Genomic DNA, 18,632 nt, shown 5'->3' with positions numbered 1-18,632 from the left:
CACTCTGAACTCATAGACAGTCTTCATCATGACAGAGAAACAGACAGAATCCCAGAGACACACTCACATATTTAATATAAACTAATCTGAAACCTCCTTCCTCTCTCATTCAGGTATTTCTCAGCAATGGAACCAGCATCCTTGCTGCCTCACAACCATCCCAGGACACATAATCCATAAAACAGATTTACTTTCTCCTCATCAACCCCTCCCACCTTTCAGATTCCAGCTAGTTTGTCTCATTCACTCGCTGCCTTTTATCATAACCTGGATCCAGACCATACAAAGACTTTGACATCAAAGTAACTTTACCCACTTTGGTCCCTTTGCCACTAGTTGGATGTTGAGAGTTTGCAAAATCCTGGCTCTAGTTGTGAGCTGTTGGGTCTGTTTACTCAGCGTCTCTACAGAGAGCAGCACGATGGGCCCTCGTCCTCCATAGGCAGAAATATGAATAATAATAAAATCATTTTATCCATGTGGACATTGAGGCAGGGGAAAGGTTGGCTCCATGGGCCAGATTCACCCCAATACATTTATACGGACTCATAGACTTTAAGGTCAGAAGGGACTTCCCTGGTCATCTAGTCTGACCTCCTGCACAATGCAGGCCACAGAATCTCACCCACCCACTCCTGTAACAAACCCCTAATCTATGTCTGAGCTATTGAAATCCTCAAATCATGGTTTAAAGACCTCAAGGTGCAGAGAATCTTCCAGCAAGTGACCTGTGCCCCACGCTGCAGAGAAAGGCAAAAAACCTCCAGGGCCTCTGCCAATCTGCTCTGGAGGAAAATTCCTTCCTGACTCCAAATATGGCAATCAGTTAAACCCTGAGCATGCGGGCAAGACTCACCAGCCAGCACCCAGGAAAGAATTCTTTGTAGCAACTCAGATCCCACCCCATCTAACATCCCATCACAGACCATTGGGCATATTTACCTACTAATAATCAAAGATGAATTAATTGCCAAAATTAGGCTATCCATCATACCATCTGATTGACTTGGCTTTGGCCTGGTGAGCAGTTTGCTTGACATAAGGGAAGTGTTGTGACCTTCATATCAAGTGATGTGTTCCTAAGTTGCTATGTGGGACACAAAGGTATTGTGACCACACAATATGCTTAAGGAGAACAGACACCCAAAACGTACTGCCCAGCATTGGAAAGCAAAGTCCTAAAATCCCTATGTGGAGGAAAGAGTCAAAGTGAGCTACGCATAATTGGCGGTAATAAATCGATGAGAAAAGAGAATAACATGAAAATATCTTGGAGCACAAAGTCCTGCCAATAAGAAAGTTCATGCATGTGAATTGTATGAGTTATATAAGATATGAATATTAAATAACACTCAAAGGTGATTGGAAAAGAACTGATAAATATGTAATTTGGATGTGTATAATATGACAGACATTGTACGGGATAGTCAGACCTTCATAGGAGAAATCCCCCATGACCTGCCTATGCCCCAGAAGAAGGGAACTGGAAAACACTTTTCTATATGCGATGGCAAGCAGCAAATATCCCAGTGGCTGGTGATGGGGCAGTAGATGAGGAGGGCTCTGAGTTATAGAGAATTCTTTGCCAAGTGTCTGGCTGTTGGGTCGTGCCAAAATGCTCAGTGTCCAACTGACCAGCATATTTGGGGCTGGGAAGGAATTTTTCCAAACGTCAGATTGGCAGAGAGCCTGTGGGTTTTTCACTTCCCTCTGCACTATGAGGCATGGATAGTTAGCAGATATTAACCTAGAATAAATGGAACAAAAAGAGTCCAGTGGCACCTTATAGATTAGCAGACGTATTGGAGCATGAGCTTTCATGGGTGAATACCCACTTCATCGGATGCAAGTAGTGGAAATTTCCAGGGGCAGGTATATATATGCAAGCAAGAAGTAGGCTAGAGATAACGAGGTTAGTTCAATCAAGGAGGATGAGGCCTGATTGAACTAACCTGGTTATCTCTAGCCTGCTTCTTGCTTGCATATATATACCTGCCCCTGGAAATTTCCACTACATGAATCCGACGAAGTGGGTATTCACCCGCGAAAGCTCATGCTCCAAAACGTCTGTTAGTCTATAAGGTGCCACAGGACTCTTTGCTGCTTTTACAGATCCAGACTAACATGGCTACCCCTCTGATACTAGAATAAATGGTGCATTCTCTGTATCTTGAAGTTGTTAAACCCTGATCTGAGGATTTCAGTAACTCAGCCAAAAGTTAGGGGTCAATTGCAGGAGTGGGTGGGCGAAGTTCTGAGGCCTGCAACGAGCAGGAGGTCAAACTAGATGATCATGATGGTCCCTTCTGGCCTTAAAGTCTATGAGTGATTTCTTTCTTTAACAGTAATTGTAATTGCAAGGCATGCTTTTGATAGAAATAAAGGTTTGAATTAATCAACCTGAGTGTCTTGCACCCCAACTGTGTGGCATTCTCACCCAACAATTAAATAGACCCATCATCTAATTATGAACCAATTGACCAGACCCATTCTCTTCCCCGAGTCTCAGAGGCTCATCCCAATTTCCCCTCCTAGACCCCTTCTTGGTACCTTTGAACTTCCTCAGAGTCTCCATTACAGCAATAGTCTTCTGGGATAAACCACTGAGTCTCACTTCCAGTTCAGGAGAAATCTCCACTGCCTGCTGGAATTTCCCCTTCTCACATCTACACAGAAACAATGTCACATGGTTTTATTTCATGTAGTGACTCATAAGTTCTGACTATTGAGTCGCTGCTCTAATGGGCCTGGAGTTACAATTCATCTACATCTCCCAGCCTCAGAGCAGGTGCAACACAGCCCAGGGCTGTGAAACATTCCCACTTAAGGTTCCATTAATATTCTTCAGCTCTCGCCTGGAGAGACCAGCTCTGGAGATAAAAGAGGAATTGAGTCTCCAGGGTGAATTCACTCTTTGGCCTCCATGCTCTGAGGGACATGAGGTTCCCATGCAAAGTGCTGTAGAAATCTGTCCTCTAGGAACTAGAGTGAGACACCAACTCCCCTCTCCCCAGTTCATTCCATACAGATATCAGGAGGGAAAGTTTGGCCACTGCAGTCCTGGGCTGAATGGTGACCAGTGCCCCAGCAGTGACAGGCCCATATTCCATCCCCACAATTCTGAGGAAGCCAGTCCCCCAGGGATGTGACATTTCTAGAAAATACTTGAGGTCAGTCCTTCCCACTGAATGGAGAATTCCAGAGTCCTCTATAAAAGGGTGAGAACCTGAGGATGAAGCTGATCAGAGATACTTGTATCCAAAATATGACCTTTCCCCACACATTTGGCTGTATAGCCCTGCGGACATGCAGCTCTAACCAGCTCCAAGCGCTTTTCCAGGGTTGTGAAGTGTGAGGGGGAGTGAGAGAGAGCTACATACCTGCTCAAGGTGCTTCTGACATCCTAGTGGAGAGAGAGAAAAGAATCTCAGTCCCATCTGACACACACAGGGGATCCTAGGGAAGGGATTTAGCAAGTACAAGGAAAAGAGCCTCTGCCCTGACCCAGAGCCATGAATACGCTGAGCTAATGGGGCTTTTCGATCTCTAATATCTCTGTGTCTATAACTCTGTAAAGAAAAATAGTCACTCACATGTCAGGAATGCACACGCCGAGTTACAGTGAGATCTCTGACTGCTGGACCCCACTGCTTATGATTCAGGAGCCCTCCCTTCCCTGTGTGGGGATCTGGGATGTTTCTCACTCAGTCTCGCTTGCAAGAATTCACTCGCTGGCTTCTGACACTTCCCCTCCATGTCACTGATCCGCTCACTGAGATGGGAAATCTGCTCAGAGAGTTTACTGACATTTTCATTCTGTATCTTCACAATCTCCTCATCCAGCTTGTCCAGCTGGGCCAGCAGGAGTCGCTCTTGTTCCTCCAGGAACTGCCGCAGTCGCTGAAATTCAGACACAATCTTCTGCCTCTTTGTTTCCGCTTGTTTCTAGAATAAACAAGGAAAGGGCTGGTCAGGAACGTGGATGAAGCCTGAAGGCCTTTCATACAGTCCCACAAGACAGAGTTTATTTACAATCTCGACGACATCGGTGTAGGGACCAGGACATGAGCCGTCAGGCCTAGTGCTCAGAGCTGCAGTTGGAAGCCAGGAGCTACAGACAAAGTCAGACCTGGAGTCAAAGTCAGGATCTCACCCAGGGCTGAGGACAGAGTTGAGATCAGGAGTCATGCCAAAGGCTGAGTCAGAATCAGTGTCAGGAGTCACACTGGGGGTCAGGACTGGAGTCGGAGTCAGTGAGCCACGTGAAGGGTCAAGCCAGAGTCAGATAACAGTACTGCAGGTCAAACCTGAGCCAGGAACAAAGGCCGGGCCAAGCCAGAGTCAGGGACCAGTCCAGCAGCAGACCAGGAGTTCACTCAGTTGTTTTCACAACCTCCCATGACTCCTGCTGGTGTATCCGAACGTCTGCTCCAATCAGGAGCTTCGTAGGCAGATCCTCCGGTGGGCCAGAGTTCCACTAGCCCCTCCCCTGCTGGCTCTGGAGAGCTGCTGGGTTGTGACCCTCTGGGACCCATGGACTGGGGTTCAAAATCTGTAATCTTTGACATCGTGGCACTGGACTCTACGTTCTCATCATGTGGGAGAAGATTTTCTTACAACTTCCCATTTGGCCCCCAATGTCTCTTAAAGGGATGTCTCCATGTCTGACGTGGTTCGGACACTGTGTCTGGTGGCCTCAGAAGGTACATCTACACAGCAGCGAGCCTCCAACACTCAGGCTCTTGCAGCTACCGCACCAACCACAGCTGTTTAGACATTGGGCCTCTGGCTGGAGCTACTGGGATATAATCAGTGCAGTTTGGGAGAAGTTTTGTGAACGCCACAAGGAATAGTAATGACCTCATTAATTAAAATGCATCTTAGATGCTGCTGAAGGTGCTGTTGTCTTTCTTCAGGGGAGAGAATATTTGTGATACATGCATCTGTGTACACACACACACTTAGAGTATCCCATAATCATGGAGAAACACACACAAGGCCACATTCACCAAGGCCACAGAGAAATCTACCAGCAAACAACCCTTCCATCTCCATGTTCTAGCAGGTGAAGAACAACAGGCACCTACCAGATGCTCCTGGTTTCTCTTCTCTACAGCCTCTTTAAATCCCAGCAGCTTTTCTCTCTCTTCCCTCAGGGTCCGCAAATGGGCCTGGATTTTTTCCTGACAAACAGAAATGCTTTAATGGGTTTATTTTGAGGCTGACTGTCTGTTTGTACGGGGTGTTTTTCCACCTAAAATGCAAGATATGTCAGTCTTCTTAGATAGACTAGGTGAGGGAAGGTATCATCTTCTATTGGCCCAACTCCTGTTGGTGAGAGAGGCAAGCCTTTGAGCTTACACAGAGCTCAGCTCTGGGAAACATACTCTTTCCTAGACCTGAGTTCTGTGTAAGCTTGAAAGCTTGTCGTTCAACCACAGAAGCTGGCCATGAGCAGATATTACTTCACCTACCTTGTCTTTCTAATATCCTGGGACCAACACAGTTACAACTATACTGTGTACAACAGTGGGTTCTTCTAGATATAGAACATCAGAGACACCAAGGAAATGAAACCTTATTTATGGAAACTGGGAGTGTTTTATATTCAGAGTTGAGTTATTACGTCCACTTTCTCCATTGATTTAAACTGGCAGGAAACTGGTGTCACATTGTGGAGAATTTATAAAGCTGGTTTTGAGTAGATTTAAGATACAATGATATCAATCCCAGAAGCCTCTGGGGCAGCCATATAGGCCAGGATGCTCAAAGGAATCCAACTCCATTGACTTTCAGCCCTGGACCCCTGGGGATGGGACGAGTTGGACAGCATTGATCCAAGGACTAGGGTAAATCTCATTAGATGTGTTGATTTGTGTTAGGAACAGCTGGGGTTTGCCCTAGTGCTGTCCTAACCCCTTTCCGGGGCAATGGCCTCTGGGTAGCTCTCCCACCGTCCCCAGCAAAGGTCCCAGAAAAAGTGGATTGTGGGAGATTTGCATAAGATGCATTATGAGACTAAAGGAACCACTCTGGTTGGTCCTTGCCCATGTACACAACAGAACAGGTCAGACTGACACCGGTCAGCTCCTGCCTGTGGTTGGTTTTGCTACAATCCAGTGAAATCCCAGTGGTACTTGGCATGAACCTGAGCTGTCTAGAGCCCTTTTGTGTGTGGACTCAAGGTGCTTGGGGTCCACACAGCATTTAGCCCAGTGATCTCCTCCAGTGCAGGCCGGCAGCATCTGAGTTTAACCCTTCATGGAGCAACACAGGAGTTCAGAATCCAGTGGGAAAACTCATCTTCCTGTTGGGCCTGGGGCTTTTATCAAGGAGTCTTTTCCTCCTACTGTCCACACTTCATCATTGCTCAGTGCTGCTGAGGGAGGCAGCGTATCCTAGTGGTTAGGACGCTGGACCAGGCCTTGGAAAAGCAGGATTTATACCTAGCTCTGCCATTGACCCACTAAGTGACTTTGGACTAGTCACTTCCCCTCACTCTGCCTTGGTTTCTCCTCCCATCCTTTGTCTCTCTTGTCCAGTTAGATTGCAAATGACTCAGGGCAGGGATTGTCCCTCACTGGTTTCGTGCAGGGCCTCTCACAATCGAGATCAGATCTCAACTGGGGTCTGTAGGTGCTGCTGGGATGCAAATAACCATAATAAACACTGTGATCCAATCAGTAATAACAGACACAGCTTGTAACTCCCCCTTCTCCAGCCTGAATACAGCACTCTCACATAGACTGACTGGCAGCTCTTGTGAGTCAAACCTCACTGGTCATTTAATAACTTCTACTCTGTAGGAGGCTCCCAGAGTTCACTGGTGGAAGCTGGATTTGAAAAGATTCAGCTGCTCAGAGAAAACTTTCCCACATCAGACAATTTTTAAATCGTTCTGTTGCCTTTCTTGGCAGGCTGGAGTATCATTAATTTGTACAGCCTCTTTCATGCAATGAAGGCTACACACAGCTGAATGACACAGTTGCACCTGTCTCGGGCAACTTGTGATGCTAGTAAGCTGTAATTAAAAGCCTAAGTTATTACTCATTAGACTGGACAGCAACTCGGTACCTTGTACTCCTGGGCAGCTTCCTCTATGGGAACCACCGTGTGAGCGCGGTGAGCCCGGGATCTGTCACACACCACACAGATTGGGGTTTGATCCTCTTCGCAGAACAGTTTCAGAGTCTCCTGGTGTCTCTCACACACCCCATCCCCTCCTGTTCCCTTTGCTGCCTGTAAACTCAGCCGTTTGGCGATTTCTACAACATTTGCCAGCTGCCTGTTGGGCCTGAGGTTTCTCTGCTGCACAGTTTCTCTGCACTGAGGGCAGGAGGCGGCTGTATTGGATCCCTCCCAGCACTGGGTGATGCAGACTCGGCAGAAATTGTGCCCACACTCCAGAGTGACAGGTTCTGTGAAATACTCCAGACAGACGGGACATGTCGCTTCCTCCTGGAGACTTTCCACCGGGTTCTCTGCAGCCATGGCTCCCTCTGGGCAGTGTCACAGGGTAACAATGTACGTTTCAATTTTCTGAGTTCACACTATGCCCCACCTGCAGCAACACCTGGGTGTTTCCCTTCCTGGAACTGACTTGTGCTGTTGGTTAAGCAGGAATAAGCCCCTTGTGAATTTCAGCCCTGGAGGCTTTAGTGAAAAAAGTACCACTGGGGCTCTGGTCCTCCAGTCAGCTCTTTAGCTTGTGTGACGGGTCAGTGGGATTTGACTGGGGCATCCCTGTCCCCCTGTGATGCTGAGCCTGCAGAAGCAGGGAAAAGATCTTAATTTTTATCTAAAAAGATAAAGGAGAATGTTTTTTTTTATATTTATGTTCTTAGACCTTAGCTGGAGAACTCAGGCCAGAAAACAAACTGTTTCTTTTGTTTCTGAGTGATGAAGTTTCACTCTGGTCACGTTCTCAACCTTTTCTACTACGCCATGAGCCCGAAAGGCGTGATTTGATGTGGAAAAGAAACAGCTGCACTTCTGACTATTGAAGGTCCTTATCTGCCTTCCATCCCTGTAACATGTGTTTAGCCTCAAAACAGTGCTACGAGGTGGTGAAGTGCTGTGACCCCATTTCAAAGAGGAGAACACTCAGCGCAGAGCAGAGAAGTGGCTGCCTGAAGCCACACAGGAAGACTGTTACAGAGCAGGAAATTGAATCTGGGTCTTCCAAGTGAAGAGTTAAACCACCAGACCAGACTTTTTGTCTGCATTAGGAGCCTGGGAAAGGAGGTGTCACGGTGTATGCAAACCCCATCCCCTTTGGGGGCACGGCGCGGTTGTGATGCTACCCCTGTTATAATCTACCCAACTATCCCTAGGCTGAGAGCTGCATGACTCAGTGGCCAGGGAGTGACTGCCGGCCGGGATAGGGGGCCCTGAGCCCTCCCTGCTCCCCTGGGTCCTGGCCCAAGGCCCAGTCAGCAGTGAGTGCGGTCACCTCCCAGTCAGCTGGGGTTCTACCGCAACACGCTGACCTTCCTCAGGTGGGAGATACCACTCACACCACCTCCCTGGGCCACTTCCTACCGTGTCCCCTGAAGCCAGGGTCTGTACGTCATTGGGGTCTCCAAGATCTTCAGTGAGGGTAGTTCCCTAGGCTTCCGAGTCCACTCCTGGGCAGGATCCTCTGCCACATGTCCTCCCTCCTGGGTGGTCAGCCTCGAATGAGCTGGGCTGCTCCCTTTTATACTGAGGAACCACTTAGCACATTTCCAGCATGGTCTGAGGGGTGCGACTTCCACCATCCATAGTGTTGGGTTAACTCTTCCTTGCCTAGCATGGGCTATGCACACCTCATCACAGGAGGATAAAGACAAAGACACACGCAGGGAAAATACATCAGTAAAGTTTGTCTAATAAACCTCTGACTGACCCTCCCACAATCACTGGGCCAGCCCTGTGCAGAGTCGAGTGATCACAGTGGACAGGAATCGAGTACATGGTGAGACTGAAAACAGATTATTTTCTCAGGCCTGATGTACAATGCTCAGCCTGCCTTTGAATGCAGTCACCTTCTTTGTTCAGGGCCCAGCTGACCACAGCCCTTCCCCTCTCCTGGTCTGTTTGTGTTCCCTAGAGAAACTTCTCCACCTGTGACCGCTGCTTCTAATCAGACCCCTTGGGAGGAAGAGATGAGAAACAGAGAAACAAACATCTCTCCCTCACCCACAATCTCTGCCAGTCCCTGCTCCTGATCTGGTGGGGAAATACACTAAAAAAGAGTCTGTTTGGATTCTGAGCTGGTGAACGAGCTTCCTCCCCAGCAGCTTCCACAGCTGGTTGGCTCAAGTTTAATAAGCCAAATCGCACCTATCTGGGAAGTGCCTGAAAGTCCATATGCGGTTGCTCAGGGGCCGGGTTGGAATGTGCCGGGATCTCGGCCTGGTCCATAGTGGGGCAGGTCTCCTTGTCACACACAAATATAACTAGCAACTTCTCTGCTGATTGGCCCCTTTCTCATCAGTCTCAGGGGAGAAACCGAGGGCTCAATGGAGTGGGGAGCTCCTCTCTCCCCCAGGCAGGGTTGTATAATTTTTGGTGATGCTCAGAACAGGTCCAGTTCCCCCCCCACCCCACCTGCCTAAGGCTCTGGGAGGAAGTTTGGGTGTGGGAGGGGTGGAGGCTCTGGGAGGGAGTTTGGGTACTAGGTGCGGGCCCTGGGCTGGGGATTGGGGTGCAGAAGGGGGTGCATGAGGACGATTGGGGTGCTGGGTGTGGGAGGGGGTTTGGGGTCCTGGGTGCAGGCTGTGGGGGGGGGGGTGCTGAGTGCGGGCTCTGGACTGGGGAAGGCGATTGGGGTGCGGGAGGGGGTTTGGGGTGCTGGATTCTGGGTGTGGGCTCTGGAAGGGAGTTTGGGTGCTGGGTTTGGGCTCTGGGCTGGGACAGAGAGATGGGGTGTGGGCGGGGTGTGGGGCTGGGCCATGAATGAGGAGTTTGGGGTGCAGCAGGCAGGCTGCCCCAGGGCTGAGGGCCAGAGAGGACTCCCCGCAGCCCTCTCCCTGCCAGCAGCAGTGAGTTCTAGGGGAGCGGTCCCCCTCATCTTGCCTCCTGGCACTACACTCACCCAAGCCCTCCCTCCCCAGACTGCTGCTCAGAAGGTCCAGCCTGGATAAGCCCCCCACCTGGAGTCAACTTGAAGTTACCTGCTCAGGGGGTGGGGCTGCCATGCACCTCCTCCTTCCACAGGTGTAGCAGCCACCTCAGCCTGGCCCTGGCGCTGCTCCTTCGTAGCCAGCAGCAGAGGTGGCCAGCCAGGGAGCGCAGCGTGGAGCTGCAGGGGGCAACCGCCCACTACCCGGGGCAGGCACTGATGCTCAGGGGAGGTGCGCAGGGATGGCAGGCAGGGCCGGGGGAAGAGACCAGGGCCGTCCTTAGGCATAGGCAACATAGGCAGCTGCGTAAGGCACCTGAAAATTTGGGGCACCACTGGGTCTTAGTGTCCAGCCTCTTGTTTTCCTATCCCTGTTCTGACCCTTCCTGCAGGCTCCCACAGATGGCTGCTCTAGCCTGGTGAGTCTTCCTTGGGAGGGAATCTAGTATTTAAAAGTGAAAAAACCTCCAGCCTGCCAGACCTATTAGCACAACATTGAAACTGTTAAAGAGACATTCAAGGGGTAATAAAGCCATTTAACAGGCATTTGCCAACCCCAAGGTATATACTGACAGGTTTCAGAGTGGTAGTCCTGTTAGTCTGTATCAGCAAAAACAAGGACGAGTCCTTGTGTCACCTCAAAGACTAACAAATTATTTGGGCTTAAGCTTTTGTGGACTAGAACTCATTTCATCAGATGTCCACGAAAGCTTATGCCCAAATAAATTTTTATACTGTCAGTTTCTGACTTTACTGACAAAAACAGTTGTGCTCTACAGGACCTTAGTTTAAAATTTGCTTTAAAAATATTTCATTAGTGAGCTGGTGAAGATTATAAAATCAGATTTCTAAAAAATGCTTGCATAGAGTTTTAGATGCACAATCATCTTTAGCCTTAAATGTGTGGATCTTCACACATAGGTTTTTAAATAAATCCTTCAAAAGACCTCCCTTATCTAAAATACACATTTTAATTACTATAGTTAAATAAAAAAGTGCTTCCAAGTCTTCCTGTCCTATCTGTCCATCCCTTCACCACCTCTCCCCCACTCCCACTGAAGAGAGCCCTTAAAAGGACAACAGTCCTTCCCTTCCAGATAGCTGGACAAAGAGTTCCCTTTCTTTACTTCTGACTATCCAACAAACTAGTTTTAAAAGAACCCTCCAGCAAAATCAGTACCTTAGTAAGACAAAATCCTTGTTATACCTAAAATCTTTGGAAACATATTTTTTTAAAGTTGGTGAAATTTCATAACCATGTCTCTTGTTATGGAGATCACACAAAGTAAATTACTGTTCCCTTTTTCTAAAAGCAATGAACATTGTTATGAACACACTAAACCTCTCTGATTAATTTAAAAGAATGTCTTTGTTTCAGTGAGTTAAATATGTAGTAATCTGGAATGCTGGCTTAAGATTTGAGTACATTTAAAATATAAATTCAACTTAGAAATACTGATGAAGAAAATGTAAAACAGAGAAGAGCTGCATCATGTCTTCCATTATATATAATGTTGTATTCAGCAGGACAGCTGACTCACCCTTACTATGAAGTTTTTGCAAATAAATCTCTGACAAACTTCAGGGCATATCAAAAAACCTGTGATGGACATTTTTTATTCCCAAATTTTAGTGCTTTTAATTAGGTACTTTCTTCATGTCCATTCTGCATGAGGGAGAGTGCATAGAAGTCTCTGCGGGGAACTGAGACTCTCTGCCACCACGAGGCAGGCCGGGCATCTCATTATCCTTTGTTGTCAAGTCCCTCCTCCCCCTCCCACACCAGGCTGTGAGCTTGGGCTGCCATCCGGCATAGGGGCACCCGTTTAATAATGCTGCGTAGGGCCCCATAAATCCTAAGGACGGCCCTGGAGGAGACCTAGCCCTGAACAATGGTGAAGCCACCCCGTCCCCAGCCCTGAATTTGCTGGAGCCCAGGCACCACGGGCCCATATATACCTCTACCCTGATATAACGCAACCCGATATAACACAAATTTGGATATAACACGGTAAAGCAGTGCTACGCAGGGGGTGGGGGCAGGGCTGCAGGCTCCAGCGGATCAAAGCAAGTTTGATATAACGTGGTTTCACCTATAACATGGTGAGATTTTTTGGCTCCTGAGGACAGCGTTATATCGGGGTAGAGGCTATTTTCCTACCAGAAAGGGAGAAATCACATCTTTTCTGTTCTTTTCTTTCTCCAGAGACCCTGCCCTATCAACTGAGCTTTCTGATCTCAAAGGCAGAGAAAGAGGGTAAGTTTCCATGAGGATATTTTCCTGCAACAATTATCAATTAAAATCTCAGGATTAATTTTTTATAAGCTTCTGAATTGAAACAAGAGAGATGTTTACCAATACAGAGTCATGGGCTCCAAGGCTAGAAGGGATCATATATCTTAACATAAGAACGGCCATACCGGGTCAGAACAAAGGTTCATCTAGGCCAATATCCCGCCTTCCGACAGTGGTCATTGCCAGGTGCCCCAGAGGGAATGAACAGACCAGGTAATCAAGTGATCCATTCTTATTAGCCAGGATGGGCAGAGATGGTGTCCCTAGCCTCTGTTTGCCAGAAGCTGCGAATGGGTGACAGGGGATGGATCACTTGATCTTTACCTGTTAGGTTTACTCCCTCTGGGGCATGTGGCATTGGCCACTGTCGGAAGACAGGATACTGGGCTGGATGGACCTTTGTTCTGACCCAGTCTGGCCGTTCTTATATTTTTATTCTCTGTCGCCCATTCCCAGCTTCTGACACCATCCCTGTCCATCCTGGCTAATAGCCATTGCTAGATAAATTCATGGAGGATAGGTCCATCTGTTACAGAACCATGGTCTCTCCCTGGCAGTCAGACATGCTCCCTGTGGTACAAGAGGGTTTCATTCAAGCACCATGCTCACAACTGTGTCATGTTTTCCCCCTCCTTTTCCCATGAGCACTGCTGGAGGCTGAGGAAGGGATTCTCGTCTGCTCCCATAGCTAGCTACCTACCTATGTCCTTGTACGGTCGCCCAGCAACAGCATCTGAATGCCCAGCATCTTTTTTGCCCATTGGATAAAAAGGGAAGCTAAAGCACGGAAATAGTCAGAGACATGCCTGAGGTGACACAGCAAGTCAGTAGCAGAGCGAGGAATAGAGTCCTGGCTTCTAACCTCTACCATGTTCCCTCCCTCAAATCATTGTCGTGTGTTGGATGGACTTTATGCATCCAACTTGTGCAGACGTTTAGTGCCACCGAGAAGTTTAATTCCCATTGTGCCAGAGAGCCTGGTGTCTCTCCAGCAGTGCAGCCCACTCCATTCTCCAACCCCGGAGCACCCACGGAGTCGGTGCCTATGCTGGTTTGAAAGCACCACTGAACTCAGGCCACATATTTTTGTATCTGGACGGGAAGGGCATCAGGGTTAGCAGCTGTGTAAGAGCCTGCATTAGCCCTGCAGTGTGGACAGATCTTAACACGCTCCTCCTGTCTCTCTTTCTCCTCTTGCAGTGCAGGCCACTCCGGATCCAGACCTGGCAAATCCTTGTTCCCTCCTGTCCAGAGAAGAGAGTGTGATCTACAAATACAAACATACAGAATTTTTGGAGCACAGGTTTCACTCTGCTGCCTGTGTGCTGGGCTCTAAGAGCTTCACCTCAGGGAAATGTTACTGGGAAGTGGAGGTGGGGAACAAACGTCTTTGGGTTTTGGGCATTGCCAAAGAGTCTGTGATACATGAGGGAGCGATAAGCTGTACACCAGAGGAGGGGATCTGGGCTTTGCAAAGTACAGAGAATCAGTACTGGGCCCTCACCTCCCCTAAGACTGCTCTGGGCCTACCTCTTAGCCCCCAAAGCAGGAAGAGAGCCGATCTTTACTTTCACATCCTCTTTCACTGGGAAGATCATCCCCTTCTTTGGGAGCCGGCGTGTCGAATATCTGAATCTACACAGAAGTGATCCCTGGAATGCATACCATTAAGACCTGCAGCAGAGAAATCACTCAATATGAGATATTTAAGGTAGAGCAAAGAGATGGGAAATGTATAAATTACAGCTATCACACTTTGCCATTCTAATCACAGACTTGCCAGCCCCAAGCATTCTAAAACTGTGTGTCTCCCAAAATCAGGAGAGTGACTTAAAAAATCTTCTTTAATATTGAGCTATTTTTCTCTGCTTTCTGGTTTCCGGATGTACTTTGCTTCCTGTTTTCATGCTTTTCTGTGCAAATGTGAATGCTAGAAACTATCTGTAATATAACCTGAGTTTCCTTTGCAATCTATCCCCTCCAACAACTGGGACTTAAAGAAAAACACCAAGTGCTGCGAGACTCACAATAAAATGGTGAGGGGAACAAGACTGACTTGCTCAGCATTATGCAAGCTGAATGGAGTTTCTCAACCCTCTTACATGCCTTTCTCTGTAACTGTCCAGACACACACGAACTGGCCAAGCAGCAGACACCCAGGAGCCACTCCCAGAGCCACAGCGCAGCCTGCCTGTCTTAGGGCAGGTCTGCACTTAAAATGCTGCAGTGGCACAGATGCAGCGGGGCAGCTGCACAGCTGTACCACTTAAGTAAAGATGCCGCTATGCCGATGGGAGAGCTTCTCCCATCAGTGTAGTTAATCCACCTCTGTAAGAGGTGGAAGCTATGGCAAGGGGAGAAGGTGTCCCGTCAACTTACCGCTGTCTACACCGGGAGTTCAGTCGGTACGACTGCGTCATTGAGAGGTGTGGATTTTTCATACCCCTGAGCGACATAGTTATACCAAAGTAAGTTTACATTATAGACCTGGCCTAAGTTCTGACTCAATCAGGGTCATCCATCAAAGTCCTCTGCTCTTTACTTACGAATGTAACAAGCATAATGATGTTCTGCACACCCACCCCCCAGTTCCCAAGCTCAATGCTCCTCTTTTGCTCTGTTTAGTTATTTGGATGCTGTAGATTCAGCTGAGCAAATAAAGTTTATTTCTATCTTCTGGTCTTGGACTTTGTCCCAGGGCTATTGGATCCATACGGCTCTGCCCTGACAGGCTAGACAGACCCACAAGCAAATGCTTGAGGAAAAGCAGCTGGGTAACCTCTAAGCAAAAGCTCTAAAGGCAAAGCTTGAGGACTGAGTAAATAAAATAAAATCATCAAGTGATGCTTTCCCAGGCACTGCTACACTCCTCTTTAAAGAAATCTTAGCAACCTACAGCTACCAGGGAAGAGAGAAATTTGTAATAAAGTAACCAGCTCATATCATCAACTGTAGTATTATGAGCTGGCACCTTACTGCGCCATTGTGTTGCAGCAGCATTTTGTTCCTAAACCAAGTTATCCCTTTTTCTTTAAATTAGCATTCACAGTGTGAGTGACTAGAAACCTGATACACCACCCAAGGGCACAGGGTAGGGTCAGGGGTACAAAGCTGGAGTAATTTGGTCAAGGGGGAGCCCCTCCCAACACAAGCTGTTTTTAAAACACAGTGAGCTAGGCATGGAATACCAGCAGAACCCTGTCCATGGTTGTTAGAGGGGGACTCGCCCAATGCACCCTGGAAACTGTACTGGGCTGGGAGGTAGAAGAACACAAATTAACCTGTTCTGCTGCGGCTGACCCCTGTAAATATGTTTGTGTATTTCTCAATCACATGTAAGCAGAGTCAGGATGAGCGCTACCCTGACATCTGGTGGTGAATTGTAGGGAGTGTGGAAAGAATTTAAAGAATTTCAAAGAGTGTGGAAAGATTTGCATTGGCATCCACCCCCCACTTAGCATAAGCCCACAGCAGACTGGGATGGTTATTTTAACAGATCTGGGATCACCAATTTCTTTGTTATTGGAGCAGGAGGGGAAAAAAAGTTTGTCACCCTGATTGTGTGAATAGGGAGCTGTGGGACTGCTTTGTGACAGAGATGACTCAACCTCAGTTGGGTGGTACTTGCTAAACAAGGGATATGGGTTCCAATTCCCCATGAATGGAGAGAGATTGGGGGAGTGGTGTGTGTAGCTGATGGGATGGGTACCTTTTGAGGGCCTGGGACACTAATTGCACATTCTCCTCTCTCCACTGTTAAAGAGTAGAGCTAGTTTTGTTCCATTAGGAATCCATCTGGAGACTGCTGAGCTGAATTCATGTTGAGTCAATGGTGTATCAACACCAGGGCTCCCATACTAAAAGTGGAAATCACTGAAGGGGCTGAGATCACTGAGTGCTGTGTTAACCTGTGGGGGAGCCTGAAGATCTATTGTTAAGCTGCTGGCAGAGTGGAGCAGTTTGCAGCGTGTTGGAGCAGCCCATGGAACAGTGAGCAGAGTGAAGTGGTTTGCAGGGACAGCTGGGGGAGCGGCACAGCTGGTGTGGTGGAGTGGGTCATGGTGAAGGCTGCAGCAGAACTTCATGGAGAGGTGGAGCAGTTGGCCCTGGCCCACATAAGGTGCCCCTTAACACCTTGTGTGGACTCCCCCACCCCTTTCCACCCAGGCTGCGGGGGGTAGAACTCTGCAGATAAACTCTTGAATTCTGGGGTGGCACTGACCAGAGACTTTTGGGTTGTTGGACTTTGGGGTAATTGGACTTAAGACCCTAAAGGGGAAAGGACAAATGTACTTGGAGGTGGGTTTTGTTTATGGATTGTGTTATAATCCTGTTTGTGGTGTTTCTCCAATGGGATGCCACATTGTTTCCTTCCTTTATTAAACGGATTTTGCTACACTCAGACTCCATGCTTGCGAGAGGGGAAGTATTGCCTCCTAGAGGCGCCCAGGAGGGTGTGGTATGTAAGTGTCCCAGGTCACTGGGTGGGGGCTTGAGCCGGTTATGCATGGTGTTATTAAAACGGAACCCCTGGATACTGAACCCAGCCCTTGTTGCTACCAACTCAGAGGGGCAGAAGGGTTACACACAGAACCCCTCGGCCTTTTGAAAGGAACCTACCCAATCAATTAGCCACACCTGCTGGAATGTTAGGCTTGGTGCATGGCCGAGCCACACAACACTGATATAAGGGTGAGTTGATTCAAGCTTGGAGCATGGCACAGACACCCAGCCCTGAGACTGGCTTGACTGCTGAGACCAGGTAGGTTCAGTGCATGGAACAAGGACAGCCCTGAGACTGGGTGCAGGGGAGGTAGCTGAGAAGAGGTCAGCTCTGTGCGTGTCACAGGCACACAGCCCTGTGAGCAGGCTGGGAGAGCTGACAGCCAGCCAGCTGAGTGTGCACACAGCTGGGGCATGACACAGAGGTAGCACTGACTGGGGCAGGGAAGATGCAAACATGTCTAGTACACAGCAGTGTGGTGGCGGGGGCGAGAGCTGGCACGCTCCATGCATGGTGCACACACAGTGCTGACAAAAGGAGAATCAGGTGAGATTGGGGCACCTGATGAGAATGGGCAGGCTCTGTGCGTGACACGGACGGTGCCTTGGTTTCCCCATCTAAACTAGCTAGGCTCTTCTAGGGGACACCCAACCTACCTTTGGCCTACTTGGAGTTCAGTAAATAAGTTTGTCTTGTACGGGGCTCTGGTAGGGGTTCCACAATTGTCCCCCATGGAGGGCAGATGCTGTGAGGTGTGTCAGAAAGGAGGACACCACAGGGTTGTGCTTGGTGAGATGAATTTTGGCTGATCTTCGTGTGGCCTTGATTCACAGCGGCTAGACAGAGAAATGACATTGTGTTGGAACATTGTATCCTGCTGCAGAGCCGGCCTTTTAACCAGCCACATCCTCAGCAGAACTCCAGTCTCTGTGCTTTTCCCCCCACAGTTACATTCCCTGTTCTGGTCCCAGGCAGCTGCCTCACCCTCAGTCTGTGCCCAGATCACCCTCCTGCTGCCAGGATAGACAAGGGGCCTTGGAAACTCTATATAACCCTTTACCCTGAACGGGGCAGGGGACCCCACTGCCAGCTCCCTCACACGCTGTCCTGGGCCACTGGTCCTCTGCCCTGACCTGGGATGAATCTCTCTCAAGGGCAGAGAGAAGCTTCCTCTGCACTGTCCATTGAACTCCTGGCCTCTCTGCTCAGCCTCACATGGAGGGGGATGACCAGTGCAGACTTTGCTGGTTACATCGGTGTGTGATGGAGACGCCTACACCCCGGGAACCCGGCTGAGATCCCAGTGCATTTCACACAGCTTCCTGAGCAGCTTCTCAATGGACTTTCAGCCACTGCTCCCCTGGACAGGATGTGGGTTATTAATCTGAAACAGACCAGCCAGAGAGAAGCATCGTTACTTGACCCCAACCCCAAGGCTTTGATGCTTACATTGTTCGTGAAAGCCAAGGAATTGCGACAGATGTATCAGGAGGTGAGGGAGGCAAGCAGTCACTGTGACGCGGCACCACAGACATGCCGCTTTTACCAGGAGGTGCATGCTATCCTCTGCAGCGAACACCCCGCCCCCAAGGGCTCCCAAGGAGACATCAGAGGAGTTGGAGTCATGGGCTGAGGAGGATGAGAATGGGAGACAGGCGAGCAGGGATCCATTGTTGGATTCAGGGCTTAAATTGAGCTGGAGCTGTCAGGAGTGGAGTTCTAGTTAA

At 48.7% G+C, this 18,632-nt stretch overlaps 1 protein-coding gene across 1 annotated transcript in view; it reads right to left on the bottom strand.

The window, feature by feature from the left end:
- Window positions 1-7,514, bottom strand: part of LOC115640848 (zinc finger protein RFP-like) — a 1,004,025-nt gene extending 996,511 nt beyond the window's left edge. The window contains exon 1 of the mRNA XM_030543897.1: window positions 7,075-7,514. Within this exon, the coding sequence (XP_030399757.1) occupies window positions 7,075-7,491 (417 nt within the window). The 5' untranslated portion in view covers window positions 7,492-7,514. The remainder of the gene's footprint in view (window positions 1-7,074) is intronic.
- Between the last annotated feature and the right edge of the window lie 11,118 nt (window positions 7,515-18,632).

Source organism: Gopherus evgoodei, unplaced genomic scaffold (assembly GCF_007399415.2).
Source record: "Gopherus evgoodei ecotype Sinaloan lineage unplaced genomic scaffold, rGopEvg1_v1.p scaffold_32_arrow_ctg1, whole genome shotgun sequence".
Classification (NCBI taxonomy): Eukaryota; Metazoa; Chordata; order Testudines; family Testudinidae; genus Gopherus; species Gopherus evgoodei.
This window is presented reverse-complemented; position numbering and strand designations above follow the sequence as displayed.